Below are 27,354 nucleotides of genomic sequence, written 5' to 3'. Positions count from 1 at the left end.
GAAGGCCACACTGGATTTTATTTAGGGGAGTACAGAGTACAGGAGGCTCAATACAAATGCACACCACACTTTTCAGATTTTTCTTTCGCTTCCCAGTCACATACCGTATTTTTTACTGTATTTTGACTGTAAGTTACACTTAAAAACGTTTAATAAAAGAAAAATGGAGTTAATCTGCCTTTTAAACGTGTTAAAACAAGCTATGTTTTCTAGTGCTTACCACGGCTAGCACTGGCGGCTAATCGCAGTTAGCGACTAGGGCTGCTGTTAGCGGCTAATGATAATGCTGCTGCACCTAGCCTTAGTACTGGACAAACTTCACTAAAACTCAACCTTAGACAGAATATTGGAAATCTAAGCTTACTGCAAATAATCAGAAGTGCTTTTTTCACCCCCAGTGGCGAGACTCATGCTGAATTAGAAGGAAAACGTGGCGACACCCCTGTTTTCGATCATTTCGATATAGGCATCCTTACTAGTCTTGCTTACTGCTCCTTATAAGCTGGTGCACCTTATCTATGAAAAAAATAGACCAGAAAATTTATATTGTGCCTTATAATCCAGTGCGCCTTATCTATGAAAATAGACCAGAAAATTTATATTGTGCCTTATAATCCAGTGCGCCTTATCTATGAAAATAGACCAGAAAATTTATATTGTGCCTTATAATCCAGTGCGCCTTATCTATGAAAATAGACCAGAAAATGTATATTGTGCCTTATAATCCAGTGCGCCTTATCTATGAAAATAGACCAGAAAATGTATATTGTGCCTTATAATCCGGTGCGCCTTATCTATGAAAATAGACCAGAAAATTTATATTGTGCCTTATAATCCAGTGCGCCTTATCTATGAAAATAGACCAGAAAATTTATATTGTGCCTTATAATCCAGTGCACTTTATCTATGAAAATAGACCAGAAAATGTATATTGTGCCTTATAATCCGGTGCGCCTTATCTATGAAAATAGACCAGAAAATGTATATTGTGCCTTATAATCCAGTGCGCCTTATCTATGAAAATAGACCAGAAAATTTATATTGTGCCTTATAATCCAGTGCGCCTTATCTATGAAAATAGACCAGAAAATGTATATTGTGCCTTATAATCTGGTGCAGCATATATTGAGAAAAAAAAATGTTACTTTGTGTTGGTCTATCACATTAAATCCCAACAAAATACATTTAATTTTGTGGGGGTTCCTTTAAACCTGCAAGTGTGGAAAAGTTCAAGTGTTATGAATTATTTTTTAAAAAAGAATTGCATATAACCCCAAAAACATTTAACCAGTCCATGACCATAAATACAGTAGGCTACCTGTTACCTGTTCTCACACTCTGTCAGCAGCTGATTTCCCCTTTAACTTCATGTATGATTTTTCATGATTATATTGTGACCAGTTACTGTATCTCTTGGCTGAACAGAAGTGAAGCACGTCTCTGTTCTCGTTCCAGAAGTTTAATGAAAGCCTTCAGAGCCTGTCGAGCTTTCTTTTGTAAAAGTCTGACACGCCGGGCGCGACACAAGGAGTGTACGTGGGCCTACCAAGCAAACTGACACACTGTGCAGCACTTGTTTTGCCTTTTCTGAAGATGACAGGACCCAGACTGGTGTGTCTACAGCGGAGACATGACACCCAGCAACTTTTCTTCAGTGTGTGTCTGATGTTGGCTGCTGTGTGGGCTCAGAACTCTTGCTGTTTTTTTATGCAACAGTGATCAGCATGAGCCCAGAAACACAGTGTATGTGGTATTACTGCACTGACACAATGTATTGGAAATATATGTTGGAATATTTTTTGGACAGGCACCAACATAGATGCTTTATAAAGCATTAATATGTTGAATAATGCGCGTATATTGTAGAGCAATACTTAAATAATTGTAAGTAGTTTATGGCAGTATACATCGCAAAATAATGTAAGTAGAGTTTGCTTGTCTGTTGTCTGGCTTTACATTAATATGCATTTCATTGACGTTTCCATTTTTATTTCATAGAGTTTAATATGATGTTCTCCCACCCTTTACAGCTACAATGGTTCTCGAAAGTTTGTGAACCCTTTAGAATGAGTTTTTTTATATTTTTACATAAATCTGACTAAAAGTAAAAAAAAGAGTACCCAGTTAAACAAATTACACAAAAAATATTTATTTATTTACTGAGGAAAATGATCCAATCTTACATAATTGTGAGCGACAAAAGTATATGATTTTCTAGGTTTAGCAGTGGTGACATTAAAATCAGATGTTTTCAATCAATGGATGTCAATCAGGTGTAAGTGGATGGAGCCTGTTTTATTCAAAGAACAGTGATCTATCAAAATCTGCTCCTCACAACACATGTTTGTGAAACTGTATCATAGCATAAACAAGGGAGATTTCAGGCTGGAAAAGGCTATAAAACCATCTCCAAAAAGTTTAAACTCCACCAATCCAAAATCAGACAGATTGTGTACCAATGGAGGAGATTCAAGACCATTGTTACCCTCCCAAGGAGTAAACGACCAACAACGATCACTTCAAGAGCAAGGCATGTAATAGTCAGCGAGGGCACAAAGGATCCCAGGGTAACTTCTAAGCAACTGAAGGCCTATTTTACATTGGCTAATGTTAATGTTTATGAGTCCACCATCAGGAGAACACTAAAAAAGATTGGTATGTATGGCAGGGCTGCAAGGAGAAAGCCACTGCTCTCCAAAAAGAACATTTTCGCTCATCTCCAGTTTACTAAAGATCAAATGGTCAAGCCAGAAGGCAATTGGAAGAATTTTTTATGGGCAGATAAGACCCAAATGGAACATTTTGGTTTAAATTAAAAGCGTTATGTTTGAAGAGAGGAAAACACTGCATTCCAGCATAAGAACCTTATCTGATCTGTAAAACATGGTGATGGTAGTATCATGGTTTGGACCTGGTTTGAATTCTGAATGATATCAGAGAATGTCATTGGACGAGAATATTCAACTCCAATTTAATCCATCCCAAAGGTGCTTTGTTGTGTTGAGGTCAGGACAGTAATGTGAAGCTACCCACGGCTGGCTATGCCACTAACTACACATGGCTAGCACTTCTAACCGGGGCTGGGTATGCTGCTAACCACTGCTGGGTAGTGCTGCTAACCGTGGCTCTTCCCCCAGTCATGTTGGAACATAAAGGGGTCGTCCCCAAACTGCTCTTGCAATGTTGGGAGCATGGAACTAAGGGGCTGAGCCCAACATACACCATAATCCCCCCTCCACCAAACTGTACAATTGGCACAGTACAGCCAGAAAAGCACAGTTCTCCTGGCAACTGGCAAAAATGACTTCAGTTTAGTTTTTATATTGCTGACAGTTGGCTGTGGAATATTTAGTAGTGAGGAAATTTCATGGCTGGACTTGTTGCACAGTTGCTGCATCCTATCACAGTACCATACAGGAATTCACTGAGCTCCTAAAGGAGAGACACATTCTTTCACTAATGATGCAGAAGCAGTCTGCATGCCTGCATACAATACTTTTTTTTATTTCATTAAATGTCTTATTATGTCATGTTACAATAAGAGTACTGGCATAAACTGTTGACAAAATATTCAAGTGTTGCTTCATAAATGAATTATTTAATGCTTATGAAGGTTTTCTGCGAATCATATTTAAGGACCTTTCAAATAAAGTCCTACCAAAAATTGTTAAATTGTTTAAAGCACTGTTGTAATGACAAAATGCTTTATAAAATAGAAATGTGTAGCCTGTGAGTAGCCCACTCTTGCTCATTCTCAGCTCAGACAGAATAAATCTCACCTGCTACTTATAAAGTCAGAGAGAAGTAGTTTATTATTCACGCTAATTAAGAGTCTTTCATGTTCATGCTGATTTTAAGTGGACAGACTGTTTGTAATTAGTTGAAAGGTTTCGGCGCACGTCTAGAGAGATTATCAATGCGGGATGAAATTAGCATTTCAAACCCATGCGCTTATCCTTGAATACTCCTTAAAGTCGATTTATTTGACTTCTTTACTTTTAATCCCGTTCGTTTTGGCGTTTGGTGTTTTTAAGAACACTCTTTGAGCTTCTCTCTGGTATGAGCACTTCAGGATTTTCATTAAAATATCAAGATAAATAAATGTGTTAAAACATTTCTGTCCACCCTGTTATCATGGGATAATCCTGTTACTTTAAGAAAGTAATTAAGCAATAGAACACGAGAGGGAGTGTGTTATCACGAATTACATCACGGCTCTGATTTGGTGGTAGGCACGAGCTTTAATATGGACTGCGACTTCCCCCACAAAGTAGTTCCACAACAACTGTAACAGAACTGAAACTTAACTACAAAACGGTGTATGGTTAATACAAACTGACACCATGAAAGTAAGCTTGAAAGCAAAAGTGTGAATAAGTGAAGATGGTAACATTAGGAGGGTGAAATAACGCTAATACTCTCCTCTCCTGCTCTGTGGAGTCGTCTTCAGGTGAACGCTGCGCATTTTTGGAGCATTTCTGCTTGTTTTGCTGGGTGGTGTTGGTTTTAGCTAGCCGGCTGGACTGTGGTTAGGTTAGCGTAGCTTGCTTTAGCTCAGCATTAACTTAGCTTAGCCTAGCCTGGCTGGTTGAGCGCTAGCCTGTGCTAAGCTAACGCTGCTGTTGGTGCCGCTGGAGGCGATGATTCAAAACTGTACTGTGTTAATACGCCGTTACTCGGCAACGCGTCGGCGGAGTGATACAAGTTTAGTGTGAGAAGGCCGTGATGTTATCACAAATATCAGCACGGCTAGAACACTTCTCAACCAATCAGATTGTGAGGTCGGAACTAACTGTTGTACAATATCTGACATCACATGCTCTACACTGTTTTATTGTTAAGAAACTGAAGACAATTGCTGTTGCATGTTCAGCAATTTATAACATAATGTTTACCTGATGTAAAGTTTAAGCAGTCCACCCTGTTGTGGCAAAATATCACGGTAATAAAATAATTTTAGAAAAACAACCTATCATTAAATCAGAACAAGAACAACCATCATTAACTAATTAAAATGTTTGCAAATCTAAACCAACCCCACTTTCATCAAATGGCAATTTTCACTACAACTGTCCAACCTGTCTCTGTTCATCTTGTTGTGCATATTGGCATCTGACTTTGTGGTCAGATAGTGACAATAGAAACTTTATATATAGTTAATATTTACAGTACCAGTCAAAAGTTTATGACTATGAAGAAACACATAAGGAATAATGTAGTAAATTTAAAAGTGTTAAATTAACTAAAGTACTCGTTTTGGTGCTTTTATCTGGGGAGCTGTTAACTTGCAGTTTATAAGGCTGCTAACTCTAATAAACGTATCCTGTGCAACAGAAGTAACTCTTGCTCTTCCTTTTTTGGAGCAGTCCTGATGACATTTTTGAATATCTTTATGACTTTATAACTTTTGGATTGAATGACGTTCATTTCTAAAAGTCATTTTTTCTTTACTTAGTTGAGCATTTCTTGCCGTAATATGGATTAGAACATTAATCAAATATTCACTATTCACTGTATACCTGTAACTCTATTATGGAGTCAAAAAAGGGTCATAAAGATTTTGAGTTTGTAAAACAGAAGTCACAAATGTACTGAAACTTGTAACTGCGTTTAAACAACTGCATGCACGAAAATCCAAATCCACAAATTAACTGGAATGTGCAAACTTGAAACAGAAAGTAATATTAATAATAATTCAAATGTACAAATGTGAAAAAAATATTTTAATTATATATAAATATATATTTTTTAATTTGTAAATCCAATCTCTTGAATGTGTGAATCAGTACTGCTCAAATGGCTTAAGCTGGATCAGACCAAAAATCACATGGAATTTGTGAGGTTGTAAATGTGACAGTGGGTGTTTTTCACTGTGGAGCTAAAAATCCTCTCATTCATCTTCTCTGCTGCGGGTGCGAAGCTCTAGCTGCAGTTGCGAATTTTGACCCTGTTTTGACGCCTGATTGATGGACCAATAGGAAAGCTTTATCCGGACCAATCAGATTACGGGGTTTGTTTAACCAATCAGAACAATGGATGGGTCTCTGCAGCTCGGAGTACTGGGTGTGTCGAAAGGTGTGGGCGTGTCGAAAGTGTGGCCGCCATTTTGGGGTCGGCCACCATGCGCCCCCCAGTGGATCAATTTACACTGAGGAAGGAGTTTAATAAAACAATAATATTCATAACTCTACCAATTTTTACCCGATTTACACACGGTTTGGTTTGTTACAAACAGCAGAGATGTAGTAATGACACAGGACACTGTCACACATTACAAATACGTGCTTTCATGCTGAAATACTTTATATTATGTTCTAATAATATGAATTAATTTTATATTACACACACACACACACACACACACACACACACACACACACATATATATATATATATATATATATATATATATATATATATATATATATATATATATATATATATATATATATATATATAAATTAATTAATTAATTTATGTACTTATTAATATGCTATACCATATGTCTGTCTTTGATAAAGAGCATAATATAAAGTATGAAAGCACATATTTGTAATGTGTGACAGCATCCTGTATCATTACTACATCTCTGCTGTTTGTAACAAACCAAACCGTGTGTAAATCGGGTAAAAATTGGTAGAGTTATGAATATTATTGTTTTATTAAACTCCTTCCTCAGTGTAAATTGATCCACTGGGGGGCGCATGGTGGCCGACTCCAAAATGGCGGCCACACTTTCGACACGCCCACACCTTTCGACACACCCAGTACTCCGAGCTGCAGAGACCCACCCAGTGTTCTGATTGGTTAAACAAACCCCGTAATCTGATTGGTCCGGATAAAGCTTTCCTATTGGTCCATCAATCAGGCGTCAAAACAGGGTCAAAATTCGCAACTGCAGCTAGAGCTTCGCACACGCAGCAGAGAAGATGAATGAGAGGATTTTTAGCTCCACAGTGAAAAACACCCACTGTCACATTTACAACCTCACAAATTCCATGTGATTTTTGGTCTGATCCAGCTTAAGCCATTTGAGCAGTACTGATTCACACATTCAAGAGATTGGATTTACAAATTAAAAAATATATATTTATATATAATTAAAATATTTTTTTCACATTTGTACATTTGAATTATTATTAATATTACTTTCTGTTTCAAGTTTGCACATTCCAGTTAATTTGTGGATTTGGATTTTCGTGCATGCAGTTGTTTAAACGCAGTTACAAGTTTCAGTACATTTGTGACTTCTGTTTTACAAACTCAAAATCTTTATGACCCTTTTTTGACTCCATACTCTATCTCTTTACAACTTTACAACTGATACTCTCAAACACATTAAGAGACAAGAAATTTAAGTAATTAACTCTTAACAAGTTCAGCACAGCTGTTAACTGAAAGTCTGAATTCCAGGTACCTCATAAAGCTAACTAAGAAAATCCAGCCAAGATCTAAGAAAGAGGTGCTAATTTAAAGAATTTAAAATATAAAACATATTCAGGTTTGTTTAACACGTTATTGTTTTTCTAAATAGCATTCCATATATTTTTCTTTATAGTTTAGATTACAATACTGAATATTTACACTGAATTTAAGGTGTGTTTAAACTTTGACTGGTACTGTTTTGTATTAATGTCTATAAATAGATTTGCAGCCCAGTTTTAACCAGGATAATGCTTCTCTGACGAATTTTCCAATTAGAAACAATTTCCTGGTCAGAAAGTAAATCGAAAGTGATTATCATGTAGATAATCTGATAAAGTCAGAGCAGCAACAAGTGAATCACAGCATTTTGTAGCACTAGAAAGATCTCCAGTGTTGGTTTCCACAGTTATTTTATTACAGTTAACTCTTTGTTGCACTGGTGTTGTCGCTTTAATGGTGTTGACTGTAGTAATACACCATATATTTCTGTTGAGTGAATAAAACAGTAGTAGGTGTATTACTTTGTTTGAGGTGAAAAATGCTCAGATGGCATTTTACAACTCCGTTTACAACCCTGCTATATTACCTCACAATGCAATAGGCTGATTATCAGTAAAACAAAATGGTAAGCTCCTTGTTTATTTGTTGGTTTGCATCACCTGACAATTGTAGCCTAGCCTTGAACTGTAGCCTTGCCTTGAACTGTAGCCTAGCCTTGAACTGAAGCCTAGCCTTAAACTGTAGCCTAGCCTTGAACTGAAGCCTAGCCTTGAACTGTAGCCTAGCCTTAAACTGTAGCCTTGCCTTGAACTGAAGCCTGGCCTTGAACTGAAGCCTAGCCTTAAACTGAAGCCTAGCCTTGAACTGAAGCCTAGCCTTAAACTGTAGCCTAGCCTTAAATTGTAGCCTAGCCTTGAACTGAAGCCTAGCCTTGAACTGTATCCTAGCCTTAAACTGTAGCCTAGCCTTGAACTGTAGCCTAGCCTTGAACTGTAGCCTAGCCTACAGTTAGAACTGTAGCCTAGCCTTGAACTGAAGCCTACCTGTCTTTAATGACCCTTTTTTTCAGAAGGAACTTTTTTTTAGTTAGTCTAGCACTAGCTTTAACTGCTCTAACTGTAGCCTTTTTAGCCTTGACCAAGCTCTTTTCTCCAGAAGTAACTTTATATTTAGTGTTACACTTGCTAGCAGGCTGGTTGTTGGGGCTTGAGGATGTAATTAAGCAATAATGCACATGAGGGAGTGCCATAGATCAGCACAGCAGTACCAATATTACGCATTATAGCACGAACCTTGAGAGTATTATTGGGATTATACCAGAGTTCCATTATCACTGTTTATTACAAGATTTTAAGTTAAAGAAGACGTGGAAATACAATCTGTTTGGTTATAAACACTCCACAAGTTAAAATAGTTCCTTTTAAAGCTGCTCTGTTTGTAGCTGCGCTGTTTGGTTTGTAAGCGCTGCATCAGTGCTAGTTTACCTGTATGTGGCGAAGTAATACATGGAGAGCTTTGGTTACAGTGCATTACTGGCTGATAACAGCACTCTCTGAAAACGTCTGTCATCCAATCACATTGCAAGGTCGGAACTAACTGTGGTATAATTATAATTAATTAACTGTTATGTAACAGTTTTGGCGTTTTGGAATCAGCCAATTTACAGCTCTGTTCACTCTTGATTGTGGGGCTAGATTTTCTTTTAAATGAACACACAGAAGTGTATGAGTATTTGGAGATGAAATAGAAAGTAAAAATATTAATAGAAAGAAATTATAAGTGCTCATAATTTGCACAAAAGAAGATAGAAACATGTATTCCAAATAAACTGCTGCATTATAGCCTTTTGATTTCATTTTTGAGGAAAGACATTGGCACAGTCTCTTAGTATTTCAGTAAAGAATAGTGAATAAAAGCTAAAATCTCAGACGTTTCGCTCACAATCCGACTACATTCATTACTGACCAATGTCTCCATGCTCAGTACCCTGTTACAGAATTCCCCTGGAGGGTCTCTGTGAGGGATTTGCTGATTGTTGTGAGCTTTTGCCGGCTTTTCTCTGGACCTGCTGCTCTCCTGCTTTGATTAGAATAGCTGCATGGCTAAAAACGACTGCTTTCTCTTTGCCCTTGCCTGGATCTTGATTTTTTTTTTCTGTAGCTGCTGATTGCTGCTCAGTGGGTTTGGAAGGTATATGGTTCCTTGAGGAGTTTGGATGAAAAGGAATATTGCAGTAGTGTTTCAAAGAAATGTGAAGATGAAGTGAATCTAAAGGTGATGGAGTTCGCTTTGATTCAGAAAGGTGGATTTATGACGGCAAATTACAGAAGAAAGTTATGGAAAGTTGCTTCTGAAAGCTTCATTTTAAAGAGTAGAGTTCCCCAATTCAGGGGCTGCGTCTGTTTAAGGGTGTGGTCTACCAAGACCTAGTCTTTAAAAGCTTTAGGTAGCTGTGCTGGTGCATGCAGTGAATCTTGGGATGGATGTGTTGGCCCCTTTTATAAACGAGAAATGATTTACATCCAGGCTGGTCATGATAATTAGGTTACTGATTTATTGTACAATAATATTTGCTGATTTTGATATTGCATATTGTGTTTATTTAATGAGAAAAGCATACTGTATTTTTCAGACTGTAAGGTGCACCTAAATTCCTTACATCTAGCGTCTCATAATGTAATATGTAATATGTATGTATCACACAAACGACATGGACCTGACCTGATAAAACCTGATAAAAATAATAGTGTTATTTTGTATTCTTCACCTCACAGAAATATTGTGTGTAAGCCAATGGTAAATAGTGAACTATTGCTGTGACAGGGAGTGATTTAGAATGCAGATACAGCCACCGTGCTGCGCTTCTGATTCGACTGTGCTTCTGATTGGTCGTGAGTCTCCGTGTTATGACCAATGAGAAGAACAGCCTCTGTTTAGAGGTAGTGGCTGTTTGGCTGTTCTCCAGCGGAGGGGTGGGCTAGCGCAACTGCTGTGTCTCTTGTCTGTCAGAAACAAATCATCCGTTTAATAATTAACCTCAGAAATACGGGATAAAGTGCGTCCCGGATCAGTTCGTTACAGAACACATATTTTACTGCACAAATATGGGACGATTTCGGATTTTACGGGATGGTTGGCAACCCAGTTCTTTAACCTTTACTCCGACTGCAGACCCCATGCCTGTCACTGATCTGTATCTACGATGGTTCTGCTTTCTTGACTCCCATGTTCTTGTTTTCTATGTCAGTCAAGTGCAGTCAAGCTTTCAAAGCACCTCTTTCAGTAGTCGTCCTGTCCGGAGTAGAGCAGGCACGCTGGGGGGTCCGAACAGCCCTGTTTGAAGTGAAAGGCCACTCCAGACCAGCCGAGGGAAGCTGGACACCCAGAGAGATGAGAGCAGAGGGCCACAGAGTCACAACATCAGAGTGTCTGCTCAGAGCTTTAGAGAGCTTTAGAGAGCAATATGAGACAGAGAGCGTCTCCTAATCTGACTTCTCAAACGCTTTGAGCATTTTCTGAGCATCATTCTTTCCGCACTGTTGTCAACTGTCTTTGCCCCATCTGAGAACTGTACATTACTTTCTAGAGATGCATCAAATGAGAATTTCTAAACTGAAGTGAAACTAAAACATTTGATGAAATACAGAGCAGGTTTTTATTGTATTCACATTATGAAGGAACACATAATGAATCATGTAGTAACTTAAAAGTGTTCAACAAGCCAAAATACTCTGAAGCATTTAGGACTTTTTATCAGAGGAGCTGTTAACTTACAGTTTCTGAGGCTGGTAACTCCTTTCCTGGGATGTTCCTGATGAGGACCAGTTTCATCATAACATTTTTGATGGTCTTTCTGACTGCACTTAATCTTAATTTCTCAAAGTATTGTTTTTTCTTTACTTAGTTGAGTAGTACTTGTCATAATCTGGATTAGAACTATTCAAATAGATCTAGAGCTATTCACTGTATACCTGTAACTCTACCTCTTCACTACTTTACAACTTAGCTCTCAAACACATTAAGAGACAAGAAATTCAAGTAATTAACTCTTGATGAGTTCAGCACAGCTGTTAACTGAAAGCCTGTATTCCAGGGCACTCTACCTCATGAGAAAATCTAATCCATGTGCAAAGAGTTGCTACTTTGAAAAATCAGAAATAGAAAACCTACACTGTTTTGTTTAATGAATAATTCAAGGTGTTTTTCTTCAATTTTTGGATGACATTAGTCTTAATCAAAAGTGCAGAACCATTTAAATACTGAAAAAAACACTACATTTAAGGTATGGTCCAAATATTTGTCTGGTGCTGTAAATAATAAATTAAATGGCATACGTGTATTTTTTATGATTTTCAAAGAAAAAGCTATTACAACACTAAAATACAAAAAATTCTTTAGAACAAAACATTTTAATTTCCTATTGGACATACCATCAAAGCACAATACATTTACCTCAGAAGTGCTATTCTAATCACACATTTACTTCAGTAGAGCTACTCTTATCATTAATGTAGCTCCGCAGTGCTACTCAAGTCACTTGTTGTCACTTGTCAGAAATGCAGACAGCCTTTTGGTATGCAAACAGATGCTAAGGCCAAGTTAGCTCAGCTAATGTTTCTATCCCAGCTCTGTACAGCTCGTTCCTTTCATCTGGAAAACAGCCATTTTTTGAAAGGGCAGTAAACTAATATCAAGTGATGATAAATGACTTTTTTGGATGGATAAAGGAATAATTTGGTCTTTTTACTAATTTGACTGAACATTGATTTCTGCGTGTTCATGTACACGTGTTTTTGTGTGTGTTCTCAGAGAGTTTGCCAAAGAGAGAGAGCGTGTGGAGAAGAGACAGGAGTTCCTGAAGCTGCGGAGACAACAGCAGATCGAGAGAGAGCTCACTGGTTATCTGGAGTGGATCTGTAAAGCAGGTGAGACAGATATCTTTTCCACATTATCTGTATCCAGGTTAAATACAATATATACAGTCATATGAAAAAGTTTGGGCACCCCTATTAATCTTAATCATTTTTAGTTCTAAATATTTGGGTGTTTGCAACAGCCATTTCAGTTTGATATATCTAATAACTGATGGACTCAGTAATATTTCAGGATTGAAATGAGGTTTATTGTACTAACAGAAAATGTGCAATATGCATTAAACCAAAATTTGACCGGTGCAAAAGTATGAGCACCCTTATCATTTTATTGATTTGAATACTCCCAACTACTTTTTACTGAATTACTGAAGCACAAAATTGGTTTGGGAACTTCATTGAGCTTTGAACTTCATAGCCAGGTGTATCCAATCATGAGAAAAGGTATTTAAGGTGGCCAATTGCAAGTTGTTCTCCTATTTGAATCTCCTCTGAAGAGTGGCATCATGGGCTCATCAAAACAACTCTCAAATGATCTAAAAACAAAGATTGTTCAACATAGTTGTTCAGGGGAAGGATACAAAAAGTTGTCTCAGAGATTTTACCTGTCAGTTTCCACTGTGAGGAACATAGTAAGGAAATGGAAGAGCACAGGGACAGTTCTTGTTAAGCCCAGAAGTGGCAGGCCAAGAAAAATATCAGAAAGCAGAGAAGAAGAATCGTGAGAACAGTCAAGGACAATCCACAGACCACCTCCAAAGAGCTGCAGCATCATCTTGCTGCAGATGGTGTCACTGTGCATCAGTCAACAATACAGCGCACTTTACACAAGGAGAAGCTGTATGGGAGAGTGATGCGAAAGAAGCCATTTCTGCAAGCATGCCACAAACAGAGTCGCCTGAGGTATGCAAAAGCATACCCATGTGCAAAAGCACACCTCAGGCGACTCTGTTTCAATATTTTTGGGTGGTATATATACATATGTATGTTCAGAGTAGCAATCCTTCAGATTTTTCTTTTAAATTAAAAAACAAATGTGTTCTTTCTAAAATGAGATTGGTCTGGTACGTCCTGGGACCTTTTTCTGGCCATAACAGCTTCTGCTGTTAACATAAGCAGCAGCATCACAGCTGATACAATTTCTACTGAGAATACGTCTTTATCTGCTCGTTCATGCATCATGTTAGAAATATGCTTTAATTTTTTTTATATAATCAATAACTGTGCTATAATTAATACTAATCAAGCTAATGAAGTATAATCAACTGCATTACTATAGTCCTAATACTAATCAAGTTAATGAAGTAAAACTAAATGCATTATGAGTACGAGTGTGATTATATGGTAGGCAACAGAGCTTGCCCCACTGACCTAGAGGCCAGCTAAAAGAAAGGTGTTGACATGTTACCGGCAGAGCAGAGGAAGGCAGCTGAGACAGTTCTCTAAAATACGTCTCTGACTTAACTATCAGTTACTTGCAAGATCTGGCCGTTGGCGTTTAGGCCCCAAAACCGTTGTGAGGCAAAAGAGGATTGAGCCCTACTGTATGCGTAGGAAGATTTTGACAGACAAACGTCTGATCAAGACCAGCCAGAACCAGTTTTTGGGAAACTGACCTGGGTGCCTTCCTCTGTGACCTTGAGGTGGTTTGTCTATAAATGCGTGTGTCTGAAATACTCTTCGGACTATTTCTTTTGAATTCCTTGTGAGTGGAAGTGTTCCCCAGTGATCTCTGTACAAATAAAATGTGAGGTGCACCTCCTGGTATCTAGTCTTAGTCATTACCTTTTCCCATTGCAAACGAACGCGTGAGTGACGCCAAGAGAGCAGCCGAGGGCGTACTCAACAATTATTAAACCAAATAAACCAAGAAATTGATTTTGAATTTAAATTTGAGACCTTGTGAGATAATAGAGAGTAGAGTTTAGATTGTCTGCCTGAAATAATGCATTCTACTATGTGTTCCTGGTACACGCGTCAGTGTGAATTGAGGAATGGTGCATGCCCACACAACTTCAAAATGGAATGGAATTTGAGAACACACAACTCAACTCTGGTAACCCTTGTGTGGTGTTCGGGTCTGTGGGACCCGTTTTTATTTTTCATCAAATGATACTAAAAAAAATATTTTTTCTAACTCAAACTCATTGGCATTGGCTCATTTTTTGTGAAAAACATATATCAATACACATTTTTGATAGACACAAACTGTACACCCCCCCCCCCATACACATTTATATTACATACAGTATGTTTGGCCAAGGGCTAATAAACATTGCTTCATTTGTAAATTTGAAACTAAACAAATTTTCTACTCATATCTTGAGTTTAATTCATTTTCTTTTACATTTTATTAAAAAACTAATAAAAAAAGAGTAGCACTTTTTGAAAGAAATGTAACATAAGAAAGGTAAAGGGCAAATATTAACCATGTAAGCTGTTTATATTGCTTTCAATTTAGGTGAAGCAAGCATTTGAAAAACATTTTAATGTAAAATTGCTTAATTTTGCTGAATTAAATACAAGTAACAAAGTAAACGAGTAACAAAAATATGAACACCACACAAGGGTTAAAATAAAAATATTCACTTTATTTAGAGGTAAGGCATCTTATCTGACTGTTGTGCTGTTGTGCTGTTGCAGAGGAAGTGCTGCTGGCTGAGGAGGATCAGAATGCTGAGGAGAAATCTCCGCTGGATGGTGCATGGTACAAGAGGAAACAGAACAACCCAGGTAAAAAGAGAGTGAGGGCACTGAGAGCTGCTTTACCCCAGTCTCTTATAGCAGGGGTGTCCAAACTACGGCCCGCGGGCCATTTGCGGCCCGTCTCCTTTTATGAAGCGGCCCGCGAGGTATTTTAGAAATAGAATGAAAGTTGGCCCGCTGTTAAGCAGGTTTTTATAATGTGAGATTAAAAGTTTGAACGCTAGGTGTCAGAAACGGACCAAAGAGTCTAAAAGTGGAGAGAGTGCGCATTTCTAGCGCAGATAAAACGGGCCAAAGAGTCTAAAAGTGGAGAGAGTGCGCATTTCTAGCGCAGAAAAACAGGCCAAAGAGTCTAAGAGTTGCCGTAACTAAGGAGTTTAATATTAAGAGACATCATGAAATTAAACATCAATTTGAAAAATCTTAGTTTACACAGCGGTGTCAAAGATAAAGATAGTAAGTCAAGTAAAATGGTGTGTAAATGAAATAATCAGGAAAAATGTATTATTTAAAGTGGTATATTTCATTATTTGTTTTATTACAGAGTGTGGAACGTGACTTCAAATATATTTCTCCTTCTGGCCCCCAACAAAAAAAGTTTGGACACCCCTGTCTTATAGTAAACCAGTCCAGGGTACAGGGATACGACCTCTCCCTTTTTTATCTACAGTATCTTCATTCAGGAAGATGATTTTACTCTGCAGGAGCACAAATCAAAGTGTAGTGTCTGTTTTTAGATCAAAGTGGCTGTGGTTCGATCTTTTCACCTGGGGCACAAAGAGACCATGAAATAAATGGGACTGTACACAGACTTCTACAGTTCTCATATTACAAAATCAGGATTTTATATCTTTTTTGTTTGCAGCTCTTACCTTCCTGCACATTTAGATCTGACTGCAGATTTGAATTGACTCTTTATCATGAGGTGTACACACCTCTTCTCCCTTCTCTACCAGTGTTACCAGTGACATTCCCAGTGCTTTTCTTAAACTCCCACTTTAACTTTCTGTACTCTTCTCTTTTTCTCATTTCTTATTTATAGAACCATTAGAAATCATATTTATTCAAATAAACGTATAAGTGTAAGGAATTACATATAAATAAATAGCATCTACTATCTCTCTCAACCTCTATTCATCCATTTCTTTTCCTCTCTTTCTCTCTTATCCCTTATCTCCTTCTCTCTCTTTTCATCTCTTATCCATTCGCCTGTCTCCCTCATTTTCTAGTTTCTCTTCCTCTTAATCTTTCATCTGTTCATCTCTCAACAGACCTCTCTCTTTTCTTCTTTCTCGCTTTCATCTCTCTTCTATCTCTCTCCCTCTCTCTCATCAGTGCTTTATCCCACTGATTCTTTCTCTCTCATCTATTCATCTCCTACATTATCTTTCTCTCTCTCTCTCTCTCTCTCTCTCTCATATCATCTCTTTATTTTTTTCTCATAATTTCTCTTCTCTTTTCTACTCTTTACACATCTCTCCCTCTCTCTAAAACAATCTTATTTCTCTTTCTTTCTATCTCCCTCTGATTTTTTCTTTTTCATCCATTCATTATCTTCTTTCTTCTTGTTCTTCTCTCATTCATTCATCCCCTAATCTCCCACATCCTTTCCATTCTCTCTCATTTCTTTCTCTCTCTCTCTGTCTCTCTCTTTCTCCTTTTCTCGGTTTCTCTCATTCTCATTCATTCTTCATTTCTTTCCTTCTCTTTCTTCTCCCTCATCTATTCTTCTCTATCTCCCACACTCTCTCATCTCTCTCTCTCTCTCTCTCTCTCTCTCTCTCTCTCTCTCTCTTTTCTCTCTTTCTTATCCACTCTTTATTTCTTTTCTTCTCTTTTGTCTCCCTCATCTATGTGTCTCTATCTCCCACTCCTTCTCATCTCTCTCCCTCTCTCTCTTATCCACTCTACATATCTTTCATTCTCTTTCTTCCTTGTCATCTATTCATCTTTCACATCCTCTCATCTCTCTCTCTCTCTCTCTCTCTTATCATCATCTTTATTTCTCTCTCATCCATTCATCTCAATCTCCCACATCCTCTCATCTTTCTTTCTCTCTCTCTCTCATCTTTTATTTTTTCTCTCTCATCCAATCACTTCTCCCTCTCTCCCCCTCTTTCTCGTCACATTGGTTGACATGTGCTTAACTTCCTGTTCCCGGTGGTTCTGCTTTATCAGGGCCCATAATCTCTGTCAATTAGGCCTGGCGTGGATGCCAGAAGTAATTATAGGGATTAAGACAACAGGGTTAATTGGATTAGCATCGCACAGTCGCACACAGTCACTGGCACACACACACACACACTGGCACACACACACACACATGGAGGCGCGTGTCCCCGGGGCAAACAGTGCAGTGTGAGACGGCTTGCGGCTGGGCTGCTGTAACAGTACAGCAGTACAGTGAGGAGCTTTAGGCTGTGTAATAAAGGAGAAATGTAAATATAGGCGTGCTGTGGTGTTCTTCATTCTTCTACAGCCCCACAGTCAGTGTGAGATACTGTACTCGTATTACAAGGGAAACAAAATACCTGCACCCAGAGGGCAGTGCTGGATTAACTGATGTGACTGATCATATTTATTCAGCATGTATAATGCATGTATATCACAGCCTGATGTCTCAGCCTAGAGTTGTAGAGGTTCCTAATGGTGTCCTGTGATAATGAATCCATACAGCTCCAATATTCTCAACTCATTCTTAGTGCTGATAGTGTGTTCAATAGCATCACACATATTTTCAGTTTGGGATAGGTCTATCAATACTCAATACTGTGTCCTTAAGATGGCAGCAGTATGTGGAATAGCATTGTCCTGTTGGAAAAGTAGGGTAGCTGGTTTAAAGACCCTAATAAATTTTGCTAATAATTAAATTTTGTAAATGTGATGTGCATATACTGCAGTATTTACTCTCCCATTCAACATTTTTTATTTGCCAAATTTTAAGAATATACTTCATTGAGCAGCTAGAAAGCATAGACAATACTAGGCAAGTGATTAGATTTGACCCTGATTTTTTAAAGTTTTTATGTAACTAGTCCCATCCCTCAGTCTGTGTTATTTTATTCAAAAAGAACATATAATAAAAATGGGGTTTGTGTATTATAAGGGTAATGTCATAAAGGGCCCTGTTAATTCAATTAATTTTTTCCTGTTTGTTTTTTTATTATATTTGTCACATTTCTGGGTTTTTTTTATTTTTTATGGTTGTTTTAGGTGAAACAATTAATTAAATGCTCTGTGATTAATTAATCTAAATAAAACACATTTAACCACATTCATCATCAAAGTATTTAAACTATACAACTCAGTTGAATTTTAACTGAGGAGTGACTAAATGATTAAATTAATAAAAATCTGAAATAGAATTTAAAGCTCTTGTAATGATCATCAGTCAGTAACAGAGACTCTAAATACTGTATATCTCTTATAACACTAGATCAGTTTATTATAGCTGCTCCTTTATTCACTTAAAGATTACAAAACTATTATAGAAGACGATTACACATTCCAGAGGTTATTTTCAGGAGATTCTAAGACCATACCTGTCAAGTCTCCCATTTTGGCCGGGAAACTACCGTATCTTACTCCCCTTTCCCGCCGTCCTCCCGTATTAGTATTTTCTCGTAAATTTCCCGTATTATATTAAAAACTAAAAAACGTTATAATTGTGGCGACTGACCGCTGTGTTTCTTGACCAATCATGGTGCCGGTTCAAGAAGAAGTCCCGCCTTTCAGGAGAAACAGCCAATCAGCTTGCTGGTTTTAAGGAGCGTGGAGAAGGGTCAGTCTGGGAAGTTGTTTAAAGCAGTTTATCACTGCCATAAAATTGTGTTTTCCAGCGGATCCAACTAATCAGCTAATAAACAATCCTTAACTGAGTTTACCTGTTAAAATCCCTTAGCTCCCTATCGACCATAGATAAATCATTATGTATATCCAGCGGTGTATTAGACACATCATACCACCACAAACAGAGACAGCTCTAGAATATGCAGTAGAATATGCAGGAACAGGGTGTAGAAACACTGATCTGACGTGTTCATTTGTAGTTCACAGTAACACAGTAACAAAAAGTGAAGATTTAATGTAAATATCTAGAAAAGGTTTTATTAACGCTGTATTATAAGTAGTAGGAATATAGGAATATCCAAAGCATTTCAGTGTCAACAAAGGTAAACCTATTACATTCTGATAACCAAATTGTAGTTTGTAAGTGGTTATTTTAGATCTCTTGTAAACCTGTCTTAAAATGTGAGGGATACTGAACCTCGGTTGGGCTACTTGGATGGCTCAAAGTGGGCGGCGGCAAATTTCCCTTATTTTTAAATCCAAAACTTGACTGGTATGTCTAAGACACATTTTACAATAATGAATCTGTAACAATAAAATATGCCAGCCCTGCTTAACATGATTAACAATGAGATGCGAACTTTAACAGAATTTAGATATTTGAGCATATTTTGATCAAAAGTTTACTTAGTAAATTCCAAGTAAAATAAAATTGCCACTGTCACTGTGGTTCTTACTCATTAGAGGCTCTGTAAAGCTGCTTTGTGACATTTGTGTAAAAAGCACTGTATACAGTAGAGCGTCTGAGTCTGCTGAGAGATGTGAAGAAACGGGTGATGAAAAACTTGATTGACAGGCGCTCCTCAATGACTGTAATTAGCTGTGTGTGCAGTGGGTATCAGGGGAGAGAGAGAGAGAGAGAGAGAGAGAGAGAGAGAGAGAGATAGAGAAAGAGAGCGACAGAGAGACAGATAGATGTAGAAAGAGACAGAGAGAGAGAGAAAGTGAAACAGAGAGAGAGAGAGAGAGAGAGAGAAAGAGGGGAGGCTGGGCTTGGCGCTCAGTCATGCATGTGTATAGTTACTCAGCATCTCCTGAGTGCTAATGGCTGCTGACTCACTGTGTGAGGTACGGTTTGCTGTGTGCACACATCTATCTGTCTCACTCGTTCTGAACTCGTGCTGCTTATGTAATGAGCAGGCTATGAGCAATTAGCTGTTTTGTGAAGAAAAAATTATGAAATGGCAACAGTAACCCTCATGAGTTTGTTATTGAAGACCTTATTGGATAAACTGTTTCACAAACTTTAATAAATGTTTTATAAAACTTCGCTAAACAGATTTATAAAAAAATCCAAAATCAATTGAGTCAATCAGCAGATACAGTGCATGCATCTTTGACATTTTTAATAAATCATGGTTTATTCAGATTTCTGAAACTTTCATGTAACATGTAACAGCTAAAATGATAAAGCCTGAGTATACTGATAAATCACTGTGCTGGTCAGTTATTTATCTCAGTGTAACTGATCTATACTAAAGTATGAGTATAATGATAAACCAATGTGCTGATCAGTTATTTATCTCCGTGTTACTGATCTATATTAAAGCATAAGTATACTGATAAATTGATGTGCTGGTCAGTTATTTACAGTGTGATAAAAAAATTTTTCATGATTTTCTTTTATAAATCATCTGTTGAATGGATCAGCAATTTTAGTCAAATATATCATATAGCAGACAAACAAAGTGATATTTAAGAAGTAAAATTACGTTTATAGGATTTACAGAAAGTGTGCAATAATTCTTTAAATAAAATTAGGCAGGTGCATAAATTTGAGCACCACAACAGAAAGATGACATCAATATTTAGTAGATCCTCCTTTTGCAGAAATAACAGTGTCTAAACTCTTCCTACAGCTTAAAAATGAGTCTGATTTCTGGTTGAGGGTGTTTTGGATCATTCTTCTTTACTAAGCATTTCTAGTTCAGTCAGGATTGATGATTTCTGAGCTTTAACAGCCTATATAATTATAGTATAATTTTAGTTTAATCCAGCAGTAAATAAGCAAGCCTTAATCATCAAACTTTGAAACATCAACATTTGTATGGCAGATTCATCTCTTTAAGGTAAACATTTATTACACAACTTATGATGCTATTTTTTTCTCTGTGTCTTTGTTTGTGTGTTGCTGTGTTTGCAGTTCTGAAAAGGGCGAAGGTGAAGAAGGGTAAGAATGACCTCATCAGTGCTGAGGAGGGAGAAGAACGCTTCACAGACATTTCCTCTGTTGGTAAGTTTTGACCTGTGGCATCTCTCTAACATGAATAAATGAGCAGAAATGTCTCAGTTATACTCAATTAAACAGATACTGTTACTTTCAAATGTAAATCCCTGATTCACACTTTTCTGTAAGTCTATAGTAAAATTTCCCTATGTATTCATTTTTGAGAAACTAAAAATCTGTTCTTGAGTTTTAAAGTTTTAAAGGTTTATTGCACATCATGCCTAAAACACATTCATGATTAATTAAGGGAATTTAGTTAATGCCTTTTGCACTTTTCGAGATGATGTACTTTTCCCATCATTACAATAGCAAAGACACACTGACACTCTGTAAATTAAGCTGCCTCATTATAGATCACTAAAATAGGGCCCATGGGATTTTAACCTGCAACATTTTGGTTCACACGTCACTAGGTTTTTCACTTTGTTTGCTTTATTTTATTTAATAAGAACAGATACAAAGAGTAGGGTTTGAGTGAAGTTACAGTAACATCAGTATTTGTTTCCTTCAGTTTTAGTTGAGTTTTGTTTTACCTTTTATTTGTTTTATTTATTTTCTGTTTTACCTTTTAGCCTTTTTATTTATTTGATTTTATAATTTTGTCATTTTATTTTTTTGTTTTTCTTGTTTTACTTTTGGCCTTTTACCATTGTATTTCATTTATTCTATCCTTTTATTTATTTATGTATTTTTTTCTCTCTTTATTGTATTGCTTTACATTTTTGCCTGTCCACTTATCCTTTTTTCTGAATTATTCTATTTCTTCTTAATTAAATATTACATTGTTTTCCTTATGCTTTTACTTCTTTATTTTAGCTCACCTGATAAATACTTGATTTCCATTTTAATTTCAAGTTACCATTAATGTATTATAAAGGTTGCAATAAATTAAAAGATTAAACAGATAGTGAAATGAATGCCCAGTAGGTGATCTATTCCAGCCTAGGTTGTCATTTACGAAAAAAGTGCATATATAAGTCAGACACTGATGTTGAATGAGAAGCCCTGGCTCACAGTCTTCACTGTAATTCATCCTAAAGCGGTTCTGTCAGGTTAAAGTCAGGACTCTGTGCAGACCAGTCAAGTTCTTCCACACTAAACTTTACGGGAGCATACAATTGTCCATAATCCCCCCTCTACCAAACTTTACAGCAGTCAGACAAGTACTGTTCTCCTGGCAATCACCAAACCCAGACTCATCCATCAGATTTCCAGACAGACAGTTGAGATTTGTCACTCCAGAGAACACTACTCCACTACTCTAGAGTCCATTGGGGGTGGTGAAAAGAGAAGGGCATTAAATCAGACAGGACTGAACTGATTAAAACTGATTGTGAAGTGTATTGTAACTGCATTTTCAAAGCCATTTTCCGCTTTAATTATAAAATGTGATGTAAGGTCGTATTTTCCTGGATAGCCAGCGTTTCTAAAGCCCTGCCGGGTCTCCTGTGTATTTCAGCTGTGAAATGTGTGTCAAGTATCTGGGATTAGTGCAGATATGCCCATTAGCTGTTGTGAGTGAAGCAGGAGTGGAGATATGAGTGGGAGTTAGTGTGTATTAGTTCTGCAGTGATATAACACTCCAACTTTAAACCGTTCACATCACTCTCGAGTAGCAGGCCTCTCTGAAGAGTTCTCTCGCAGAACGGAGAGTCTGATGTAATTATGTTCCGCTCTTCTTTCATTTCTGAGCTTTTGTGTTGGATCTGTGCAGTTACCTGAACTGTCTCTGCACCCGGGCTGGGCTTTTTTTTGTATTGACCGATACTGCAGTTCCTCTGGTCGGAGGATGAGTGGTGTCACTTACCAGCTGATCTGTGAACAGTTTGTAACAACATTGTTACTACATTTTTTACTACCAATGTAGCATCCTGATAGAAGAAAATAAGGGACAAGTGGGTTCAAACATGGAAATCAGCACATATTACCTGTAGTGCAGAGAAATAAACAAAAACATTCATGCAAGGACTGTCAATTTGAATTATATATTTTGGTTGTTATACAGTACCAGTCCAAAGTTGGGACACACCTTCTCATTATTTTTTTGTTTCCTACGTTCTTTCTACATTATAAATGAATAAATTAATCCAGACTATCCAGAAGGAACACATAAGGAATCATGTAGAAACTTAAAAGTGTTTAAAAAAAATACTAGGTGGTTCTCATCTGGAAAGCTGTAAACTTATCCTGTACAACAAAGAAAACGTTTGCTGAGACATCCCAAGTTGCAAGAATTAATCACCTCAACATGCCTAAAATTACTATTACAAACTGTACAGCGGGCAAGACGTAAATTGTTTTTTACTTTTTCCAGACATAAATATACTTTAGCCACGATGCTCCTTCTCTTACTCACTGAATAGATAGATAGATAGATAGATAGATAGATAGATAGATAGATAGATAGATAGATAGATAGATAGATAGATAGATAGATAGATAGATAGATAGATAGATAGATAGATAGATAGATAGATAGATAGATAGATAGATAGATAGATAGATAGATAGATAGATAGATAGATACTTTATTTATCCCGAAGGAAATTTAGGAATCCTGTCCAGGAGGGGAAAAAACACTGCCCGCCCACACTAAAAACTGATTGGCTGACTCGAAAAATCATTGTAGAGAACAGGCCTATCACAACCCTCTCTGTTTTGCAAGCACGTCATGAATATGCACACGAGGGGAGGGCCTTTTTCTCCCTCTCCCTCTCTTTCACTAGGGGTGTCATGATTTCAAAATATTTTTTTTAAATGGATCGCAATGATGTCATGGTCTCGAGCCTCGAAGTCAAAAAGATGATCGACGATCCCTCCCTCTAAGCTATGCAAGCACGCCTCAAAGAGCAGGCCTTTCTCCAGAGAATGTGGACATTCTCATCTTCTTAAAGAAAAACTTGAAAATATAAAAATAACAGTTGTTTTGTTGTTTAGCCTCGAATATGTTAATAGTTGTGGTACCTTAAGCAGCATCTTTCTCTCAGATAAAGTTAATAATATATAAATATATAATAAAAAAAACTTGTCATTCTCAGGGACCGAGTCTTAATTCTCATGTTCCACTGTTATAGTAGGATAGAGTTTAGTTTGTTAAGGCTCTAATTGTTCTATTATTTTCTACATGACTGTTCCTGTATTTTTTTTATTATTTATTTTGTTATGTTGCACATTGCTGTTTTAATAGCGCACACTGCTGCTAACAAAAAAAGCCACTAGATGGCATTACATATATATGTTAATTCAATTATTTAAATTTGACCATTAGTTCATAATGTGGTGTATTACAGATCACTTGTATCACTTTGCGTCACTTATATCAAGCCCACCTTTTGAAATAAAATGTGTATATTTGATGAATCAAACCAATGACTGACCATAGACTAATCTAAAACTGGCATAGGCATCTCTGCTGTAAAAAAAAAAAAAAAAGAAAATCGAGAATTGAATCGAATAGTGACCCTAAAATCGGAAATAAAATTTTAAGATTTAGAGAATCGTGACATCCCTATCTTTTACCCACCTGAATGGGAAAAAGGTCTGTGTGGCCCACGTCTGTGTTTTTATCCACACTTGGGCCACTCGTTCTAGATTCAGGGGCCGTTATTGATATGCAGTAGACTCCCGCAGTAAATCACCATCTCAGTTGATCATGTTTAGGTCAGCTGATTATAGAGGGCAAACCCTTTTTTAAAATGAAGAAATAAAAAAAAAAAACATTGAATGAGAGTTTAAGCTTTAGACTAGTATTATATGTTAACCTATATATTGCTGTGTGGTGCATGTTTGATTGTATACCTGTTGTTTATCAGTTCTGTGTGTTCTGTGTGTGTGTGTTCTCTCACCTCTCAGCACCCCCTGGATCCCCCTTTGCCCGAGCGAGCCTGAAGAGCAGTAAGAACGACAGCTCCTCGTATTTCCGCCGCAAAGAAAAGAGGGTGCGCTTCTTCATCCGCCGCATGGTCAAAGCGCAGAGCTTCTACTGGATCGTGCTGTGCATAGTGGGTCTGAACACACTGTGTGTGGCCATGGTTCACTACGACCAGCCTGATTGGCTCTCCCAAGCGCTGTGTATGTACTGCAGCTCCTTTTACACTCACAGGAACAGTCACATGTTGAGTAGATTTCTCTGGATGTCCAGTGATCAGGCGTAATATTAAAACCACCTCCTAATTTCTACACTTACTGTGTATAACAAAGACAAAAAAAAAAACACATGTCAACCCTTTGGGATGTTATTTGATCTTCATCCAAGTCAAAAGTAATAATAATGATCAAATGTGCTTAAAATAATAACAAAAGCAACATTTCATAAAAAGTAGTGCTATTGTAAAAAGTCTGTGAGCCCTTGTGTTAAAGACCTCAAAAAGCTAATTACACCAAAGTGTTAGCATGCTTAGGGCCCTAACGTACATCCTGCACAAGCCACATACTCATTGTTATCATACACACCCTCAATCTATTTTTATGCCTTGCACCCCCGTTATTAAAATAGCATCAGAGTTTAGGAATATATTAACACTGATGGGCGTGGTGGTCTGGTAATTGAGGTGTGTTCAGACAAATATCTGGTGTGTTTTTATCTTGGTGGTGGGAAATACAGGTGCGCCACTGACTGATTAAAACCCTGACAACAGTTAACAGTCAGCAGCGCAATCCTGTCTTATACATGCAGGAGCGCCGTGCACACATGCTCTCAGCAAAATGCAAACCCGACTTTTACCTCAACAGTAAACAGAATTAAGAAAACAATAAAATTGTAATTTCATTCAGCCAATCTGATTTTTTTTATTTAGATTTACATACTAGTGCATTTAAAAAAAAATCAATATCATTGAAAAGTTACTTTATTTCAGTAATTCAGTTCAAAATGTGAAACTCATATATTATATAGATGTATTACACACAAGCTTTTTTATTTTATTGTTGATGATTAAGCCTTAAAGCCAATGAAAACCAAACCAAAAATCTCCAAAGCATCACTGATTATGTAATGCCAGAGAGAGTGGAGCGACGCTTGCAGAGTAAAAAGAACAAACAGGTTTATTTACAGATAGATAACCAGATGGTACAGATGTTAGAGCCAAACAAACTATTATCTCACCAAAAACCAAAGCCGTAGTAGTATAAACAGTCCGAGTTCGAAACCAGAAGACAGTCCAACCGAGCAATAAATCCAAAAGGGGCAAAACAAGAGACATAAACCGATAAACCATAAAAGAGGGTCGTAACGAGAAGGCAATAGAAGAAACCATGAGAAACGCTTAGTATGCAACCAAAGTCGACAATACCTCGCGACGATAGAATACATAAGACAGCCTTAAATACAAAACATGATGAGCATAACCCGGAACTTCCTCAGAACACAGGTGAATCTGAGCGTCGTAGCGTAACGTGATTGGGCGAAGGAGAGCGACTGACGGTGACGTCATAAAACATAGGATTCTGGGAAACGGAGTCCGGTAGTGTGGAAGGAGACTCAGGCTGCGTAACAGATTATAGAAACTTCACTCTAGACCTCAAGCAGTTTGGACTGTGTGTCTCTCCACTCTTCCTCCAGACTCTGCTCCCTTGATTTACAAATGAAATGTAAAATTTACTGATAATCAGTGATGGTTTGGAGAGACATGTCATCTGCTGGTGTTGATCCACTGTGTTTTATTATCAAGTCTAAAGTCAGTGCAGCTTTGTTTTCCCACAAAATCTTACAGCACTTCATGCTTCCCTCTGCTACTGACAACTTTTATAGAGATGCAGATTTCATTTTCCAGCAGGACATGGTACACTGCCCACACTGCCAAAAGTACCAATTGGTCTTATATAATATACTAAATTTCTGAGATGCTGATTTTTGTGTTTTTACTGTCTGTAAACCATAATCATCAACAATAAAAGAAATAAACACTTAAAATAGATCACTCTTATTTAATACATATATATAATATATGAGTTTCAAATTTTGGACTGAATTACTAAAATAAACTAAACTTTTAAATGATATTACTTGTTTTTAAATGCATTAGTGTATACACACTTATACATAGATAAACTGATAATGCATGTTTACATTAATTTTACTACTTCCTTACATCACTGCATTTGTTACATTTCGGAAAATTGGTCATACTTTTTAAAGAAAATGCCATCATTAAGTAATGACAATATATTTCATGACAATATATTATTTCTTATACAATCAATGCAAAATACAGTTGTGGTCAAAAGTTTACATACACTTGTAAAAAACATAATGTTATGGCTGTCTTGAGTTTTCAA

The 27,354-nt window shown here is 37.2% G+C and overlaps 1 protein-coding gene across 6 annotated transcripts in view; it reads left to right on the top strand.

Moving 5' to 3' along the window:
• cacna1bb (calcium channel, voltage-dependent, N type, alpha 1B subunit, b) overlaps positions 1 to 27,354 on the top strand; it is a 337,484-nt gene that overhangs the window by 171,498 nt on the left and 138,632 nt on the right. For all 6 annotated transcript variants that reach the window (XM_049466430.1, XM_049466432.1, XM_049466431.1 and 3 more), the window contains exons 8-11: positions 12,235 to 12,350; positions 14,940 to 15,029; positions 20,995 to 21,084; positions 24,931 to 25,149. In XM_049466430.1, the coding sequence (XP_049322387.1) occupies positions 12,235 to 12,350; positions 14,940 to 15,029; positions 20,995 to 21,084; positions 24,931 to 25,149 (515 nt within the window). The remainder of the gene's footprint in view (positions 1 to 12,234; positions 12,351 to 14,939; positions 15,030 to 20,994; positions 21,085 to 24,930; positions 25,150 to 27,354) is intronic.

Source organism: Astyanax mexicanus, chromosome 17 (assembly GCF_023375975.1).
Source record: "Astyanax mexicanus isolate ESR-SI-001 chromosome 17, AstMex3_surface, whole genome shotgun sequence".
In the NCBI taxonomy this organism is placed as follows: Eukaryota; Metazoa; Chordata; class Actinopteri; order Characiformes; family Acestrorhamphidae; genus Astyanax; species Astyanax mexicanus.
This window is presented reverse-complemented; position numbering and strand designations above follow the sequence as displayed.